The 6,461-nt window shown below is 39.0% G+C and overlaps 1 protein-coding gene across 1 annotated transcript; it reads right to left on the bottom strand.

Annotated features, from left to right (window-relative positions):
- Positions 1–723: 723 nt before the first annotated feature.
- On the bottom strand, positions 724–4,525 carry LOC122048482 (NADPH--cytochrome P450 reductase 3-like). The gene is made up of 11 exons (XM_042610044.1): positions 4,514–4,525; positions 2,498–2,818; positions 2,366–2,425; positions 2,205–2,281; positions 2,065–2,122; positions 1,896–1,979; positions 1,779–1,815; positions 1,375–1,444; positions 1,035–1,226; positions 845–937; positions 724–763 (listed from the first exon to the last, which is right to left on the bottom strand). Exons 1-11 carry the CDS (start codon positions 4,523–4,525, stop codon positions 724–726), a joined length of 1,044 nt encoding a protein of 347 aa, XP_042465978.1.
- Positions 4,526–6,461: the final 1,936 nt, after the last annotated feature.

Below are 6,461 nucleotides of genomic sequence, written 5' to 3'. Positions count from 1 at the left end.
CGGCACAAAAATTTGGCTACTTGTTAACAAGAGGCGAGCAAAAAAGGAAAAGCAATCCAGTGCAAGAATGCAGAACATATCAACTTTTAGAATATCACAATGATCCATAATGATTAACATACAAATTGAAAATTTTAATCTTAAGCAGTATGAATGTGAAGATGAAAATAAAATGAGAGGACGTAACCACACAATCACTAAAATGGGCTTAATATTATGTGTAATAAACAATGAAAAAAAAAGAATCTGAATTTCACTCAACATGACTGGTTGCTAGACTATCCATGCAAAATTTCCTTAAAGAAAACATAAGTATTTGTGATTAAATGAGTGTTAAGAGGGTAGATGTGTCCACAAAATTATTACTCGTGGAAGGCTGTCCCATGGTAATTCAACAAGCGGTTCACAAATTTAAAAAAAAAGTTCCATGCAATAAGTAAAGTTCAGGAAGGATAAGTTTCACTACTATCGAGCCCCGGGACCAACAGAGTTTAGATGTCTGGTAGAAGTGTTGTATGCAAAATCAAGAACATCATTCTAAAATTTATAATTACAATAGTATCAGATATATGGCCTTTGATTAGGCTAACAGCTGTTCTTTAATAATGACATGTATCAGATTCAGAATTATGTGATTGAACTTTAGAATTAGCTAGCATTTGCACATTAGTGGCCTCAACACATTTTGCATGCATTACAGATTTCCTTCCATAATATATTTTATTATTTACTCAAAACCAAATTCATAGATGGGAGAGCATTGCTAGAAGAAATTTAAAATGATTGTCATTGTAAAGATAAATAAGAAATCATGATTTCAGAATGATATAATTTATACACATACGTAAGGCCAGTGCCATCTATGTCAAACTCCAAATGGATGCAGGACCGGTCCGAAGTTGAAGTATGAAGCTCTCGTCTCACAGCCACATTAGCCCTTGAAGATACAAAAGTTGTGTTAGATATGCTTTTCACGGACTGGAAAATCCTAACCAGTACTGTTTTTAAATTGTCTTTGTAAAGAGCATCTCTACCTGCATGGATGTTGTATGTCATGAATAGCATGGCCATTTGCAAAACTCAAACTTTTGTCCAGATATGAAACTTCTTCAGGCTTGACAAATACAACCCGGTATTCAGGAATGACAGCTGTATAAGGAGTAGATGCACCTGTCTCATTTTCATCCTGAAGCAACTTATCCAACTCCGGCCAAAGAAGCTCCCTCCTGAAAGTACAGTTGATATTTCATATTCCACAAAGGAGTAATGAGATAGTGATGGGCAAAAGAGAAAAAAGAACAGAAAATTGAAAAATAACTGTAGCTGACATTGGAATTTGGATGGCATGCATAAAAGTTTGCCGATACTACATACCATGCAGAGAAGTCATCCTCAATACATTGATCATCATCTCCCAACCCCACTTGGACAATGTGCTTGGCGCCTATGCAGAGGAAAAAAAGATAGAAGAATATGCAAGTAAGAATGATGCTTAAATTCATTAAACACATCTACAAACTTGCACATGACTACTACATTACAGTTGTATTTATGAAACTCACAGATAACATGACTACTCAACTGTTTCTTAGTAACTCCTCAGACCATGTTGACTTTACAAGTTTTTAGAGTAACAATTAGTCTACAAAACAAGTTAAATTCTCTAGGAAAATGAAATGCATGAACTTTGAGATTGCAACTGAAGATAGGATTTAAAATCAGCTTAAGGAGCATATGTGACTTAGTCAAATCATAAACTAAATAAATCGAGTATATACCTTGCTCATGAAGCAGTTCATCGACCACCACAGCAACCTTTGCAAGGACACAATACACAAATATATCAGCCAAGCAATTCCCACAAAAAGAATACTGACAATTTCATAATGCCAAACCTTATTAAAATGTTCATATTGCCGATTGCCCAAACCAAACACACCAAATTGAAGATTTTCCAACCAGATTCCTCTCTCTTTCCCCTATAAAAAACTAATAATCAGCAATCGATTAAGGCAAAAGGATTATTGGTAGAATAGATTAACTAAATGTTCATGCTTCCAGAACCTCTGTAAACCATTTGTAGAACCGGGCAGCATTATTAGTAGGCTCACCATCTCCATACCTAAAGAAAACAAAGGGAGCAGCTCGAACTTTGAGGAAGCTGATTGTTTATACAAACAAAAAATTCCTGGCTTTCAACTTACGTAGCCAAGAAGAACAAAGCCAAGCTCTCCTTTTTCAGGTTCTCCTCGTACTCATCATCCTCAGTAGCATATTCGTCCTATAATTGAGGAAACTAACTACAGATCAGTCAATTAATCAGTAGTATTTCCAATGATCTGAAACAAAAGGAAGATAATCTTACGATATCCATGACTTTAAATATGGCATTAGGGTACCGTGCTTTTGCCTCCTCAGCCAGCGCCTAGAAGGGGGGAAAATCTAAGATCATGGGAGAAAAATTCAAAAAATGAACTACTCGGATAAAAACCCTAACCTTCGCGAACCCCTCAGCCGTCCTGGTCTGTGTCCCGAAGAAGACGGTGACCTTCTTCTTCCCTTGGTCCTCCTCTGTATCCATCTGGGTCTTCACCACTAGCGGCTTCGGCGGCTCGGCGGGCTTCCTTCCGCTCGATCGCTGGACGAAGAAGATTGCCACGCAACCGACAAGCACGACGATGACTATGCTCAGGACAGCGATCAGCAGCCGGTTCTCCACGAACGCATCCCCGGTGCTGGAATCGAGCCCATATCCGTCGGAGAGGGAGGCGACGACGACCGACAAGAGATCAAGGGACGACGCCTTCTCGGAACCTATCTACATCTTGGCGGATCGAGCGGTGAATCAGAAGCACAAATCTCCGATCTCTGTTTCTGTCTGCTTCGAATTGGGAGAATAAAGGAGGTCGAGATTGGGTCGGCGATGGGAGGGGAGGAGAAGATAGAGGCAGAGAAGGTGAGTCGCCCGAAGACAGCTCTCTCTCTCTCTGCCTCCCGTGGACGGCATCATATAGGGTTAGGTTAGAGGGAAGAGTTGAAATTTTAGCTAAGTATTGGTGGGAAAATTATCATAGACATCAGATTTTAAAACCCGATGTTAAAATCGGTGTCTATTAACGAAAAAACGGATGCTCATAGACATCGCCTAAAAAACCGATGTCTATGAGCGAAAATCTACGCTCATAGACACCGGTTTTTGAAAAAATCGGTGTAAAATACTCAAAGACATCGGTTTTTGCTTAAAACCGTTGTTGTTCCACTGATGTCTATGAAGGTTTTTGTTGTAGTGATGTTACAGTTGTTCAAAACTCGAGTGTAAGCTTGCTGGCACAAACAATGCAAGTTGCAAGTTCAAAGGATAAGAATCCAATTATAACATACATGATGTATTATGGTGTGATACAAGAAATATGGGAGCTCAATTACCATGATTTTCGAGTTCCAATGTTTAAGTGTGATTGGGTAGAGAATAACACTGGTATTAGAGTAGATGATAATGGTTTCACCTTGGTAAATCTTAAGAGAATGGGATTCAAATCTGACCCATTTATCTTGGCCACTCAAGCAAAGCAAGTATTTTATGTAGAAGACCCTCAAGATCCCACATGGTCTATTGTCCTTTCAACTACAAATAGAGAGTATTTTGAATACATCACTGATGATAAGTTAGGAGATCCTTCAATCCACTACCAATGCTTCACAAAAGGGATGCCATCAATGGATATTGACGAAACTGATGACAATGAACCATCCTGTATTCGTGGAGATTGTGATGGGATTTGGGTTGAGAATGAGAATTTTTAGTTTGGTAACTTTATGTATGGTTTATATATGTGACTATTTACTTTATTTTGGTAACTTTGGTTCATTGTTTGGTAGTAGTTTTTTTAAAAAATATACGAATGTTTACTTTGTTGTGATTTTGAATGATATGCTCTGCTCTATTTCAAATTCTCACTGTTATGATTAGGTTTTCGACACAATGAACACTAGAAAAAAGGCCCATTTAGCACGTGAAGATGATAAGTATTCACACACAAATGCAAAAGACAAAGAACAAGATCAAAAAGAGGGTGCTGAGGATAGCCAGGACATAGGATCAGACGGGACGACCCAAACAACAAGATCAAAAAGAGGTCGTACACAAATGAATAAGCTTGTTGTTCAAAGGATTCAGGGAGTCAAACAAAGTGTCAAATTTAATGAGTATGGACAACCAGTTGGCGAAAAGGCTTCTGAATTGCAAAGTTTTATTGGTGTGCTTGCTCGAGAAAAAGTTAATATTAATTACAACTCTTGGAAGCAAGTGCCGAATGAAGTTAAGAACATGATATGGGAATCCGTCAATGTAAGTAACATGAAACTTTCTTATGTGATGCATTTTTTTCTGTTCTATTATTTATATACTTAAGATATTTGTTTGTGTAGTTGACATACCAACTGGACCCAAATGGAGGAATGGGTGTTTGATCTCTGCAAACACCAAGTGGCATCAGTATAAAACTCACCTCACCAGGAAATTCATCCAGACAAATAGAAATAATCCGAAGCTTCTCAATAAGGTACCTCAAGGGAATTGCATTTCACGTGAAGATTGGAGTAGTTTTGTGATTAATCGGATGTTTGAAGACTTTATAGTAAGTTGTTTAAGGTGGTCTTTTTAAATTCTAGTTGATATATGTGGTTATAATTCATCTATCACTATGTAGAGGAAAAGTGAACTACAAAGTCAGAGAAGCAAGGCAAACTTACACCCTCATCGTCTTTCTCGAAAAGGATATGCGGGTTTGTCTGAAGAAATAGTAAGTATTTAGTTAACATTAATAAATTCCTACTTATGGTTGTCATAGTTGGTGTTGAGTACGTTGACTTCATGTGGTTTTTGGTATCAGTCCAGTGTTTTATGTGATGACGAAGAGATAAACAGAGCCATCCTCTGGAAGAAAGGGCGGCTCAACAAAGCTAGGGAATATGTTGGCGATGAGTTGAAGCAAACAGTGAATAAGATTGTAAGCAAAAGTATACATAAATTGCTTATTTTGTACATATATGATATATGTATATATTTAAAGTTATTGTATTTGGATGCATGACAGGATGATTATATTGTCCAAAAGAAGGATGGTAAGATGCCCTTTACCAAACCATTTGAGGATATTCTCACGAAGGCCTTGAATTCTAACGAACATGGTGGACGTGTGAGAGGCATAGGAGCAAATGTCACTCCATCATCCTTCTTCAAGCTTGCTAGAGGGAAGGTGCAAATTGATAAGGCTGCCTATGAAAGGCAACAGAAAGAGTTTAAGGAGGCAAAAGCTATGCTTTCTGATCAAGGTGACAGAATAGAAAAATTGGAAGCAATGGTGTTGAAACTTTCTGGTCGAGAATTTGAGAGTGAGGAGAAGGGTAGCTCCTCAGTTAAACCACAATGCCTCCTCGATATAAAACCTGAAGTTGAACGTCATACGCGCCTCTCAAATGAAGGCCTAGAAGAACATGATGATGATGATGTGAAAGTTATTGAGAAGGATTCGGCTTTACAGGTTAAATTTATATTTCACGTTGATATTATTATCCCATCGTTAGTATCTAATGAATCTGGCAGTGATGTTGAAGATTCATAAATTGTTTGTCTTATAGGGAAAAGCAGTGATGTTGTTATTGCAGCCTAATGACAAGACTGTTGCATATGGGACAATTGTCTCTGTTAATGGACCTGGCAACTTTATTGATGATGTTCCATTACCTGTGAATTGCATGAGGATTGCCATTGATAAAGCAATTGATAAATCAGCACCACTGCCTGTTGCAATCCCGTCTGCATGTCAGAGTATTGGGGATGCTGTAGGTGGCCATGTGGCTTGGCCTGTGCACTTAATCAGCATGCGGGATGAGGTAAATGTGATAAAGTGTTGTCTAAATTTTGTGTACATTTAAAGTATGTCACATATCTAATGTTGGATCGAGACGCGCTAGAGGGGGGGGTGAATAGCGCTCGCGGCTATTTGTTCGATTATCGGAACCGTAAAATGTTTGTAGAGTAATTAACGCAGCGGAAAGAAACAAACACACAGAAAGACAAGGGAATTTACTTCGTTCGGAGCCTGTGACGACTCCTACTCGAAGGCCCGCGATCCTTGATCGCTTTCCGTGGGCAACAACTATAAGCTCGACAAGAGTACAAGTATTACAGTTAAGTATAATGAAAAAGTACAGTTATACCGACGACAATATCGTAATCTGAAGATTTCGGAGCTCCGGGTCGTCGGTGTCTCGTAGCAGCACTTCGGGATCGTCTCGTGAGCAGCTTGTAGCAGAAAGATCACTTGGAAGTTGTGTCTTGAAGCTGCTGGTCGAGACCCCTTATAAAGGGGGTCCAAGGCGCCTTAACTGTTCACCAAGGCGCCTTGGACGAGCCGAGTCACCCGCGTGGATCAGCACGGACCTGGTCGAACTCTATG

Source organism: Zingiber officinale, chromosome 2B, assembly GCF_018446385.1.
Source record: "Zingiber officinale cultivar Zhangliang chromosome 2B, Zo_v1.1, whole genome shotgun sequence".
In the NCBI taxonomy this organism is placed as follows: domain Eukaryota; kingdom Viridiplantae; phylum Streptophyta; class Magnoliopsida; order Zingiberales; family Zingiberaceae; genus Zingiber; species Zingiber officinale.
Note: the sequence above shows the minus strand (reverse complement) of the source record. Positions and strands in the feature narration are given on the sequence as shown.

What these genes read in the sequence shown, in the direction of transcription:
- LOC122048482 (XM_042610044.1), bottom strand. An exon ending in TATTTAAAGTCATGGATATC is followed by an intron (nt 2,282 to 2,365) that starts GTAAGATTATCT and finishes CCTCAATTATAG; the next exon opens with GACGAATATGCTACTGAGGA. An exon ending in TCTACAAATGGTTTACAGAG is followed by an intron (nt 1,980 to 2,064) that starts GTTCTGGAAGCA and finishes AGTTTTTTATAG; the next exon opens with GGGAAAGAGAGAGGAATCTG.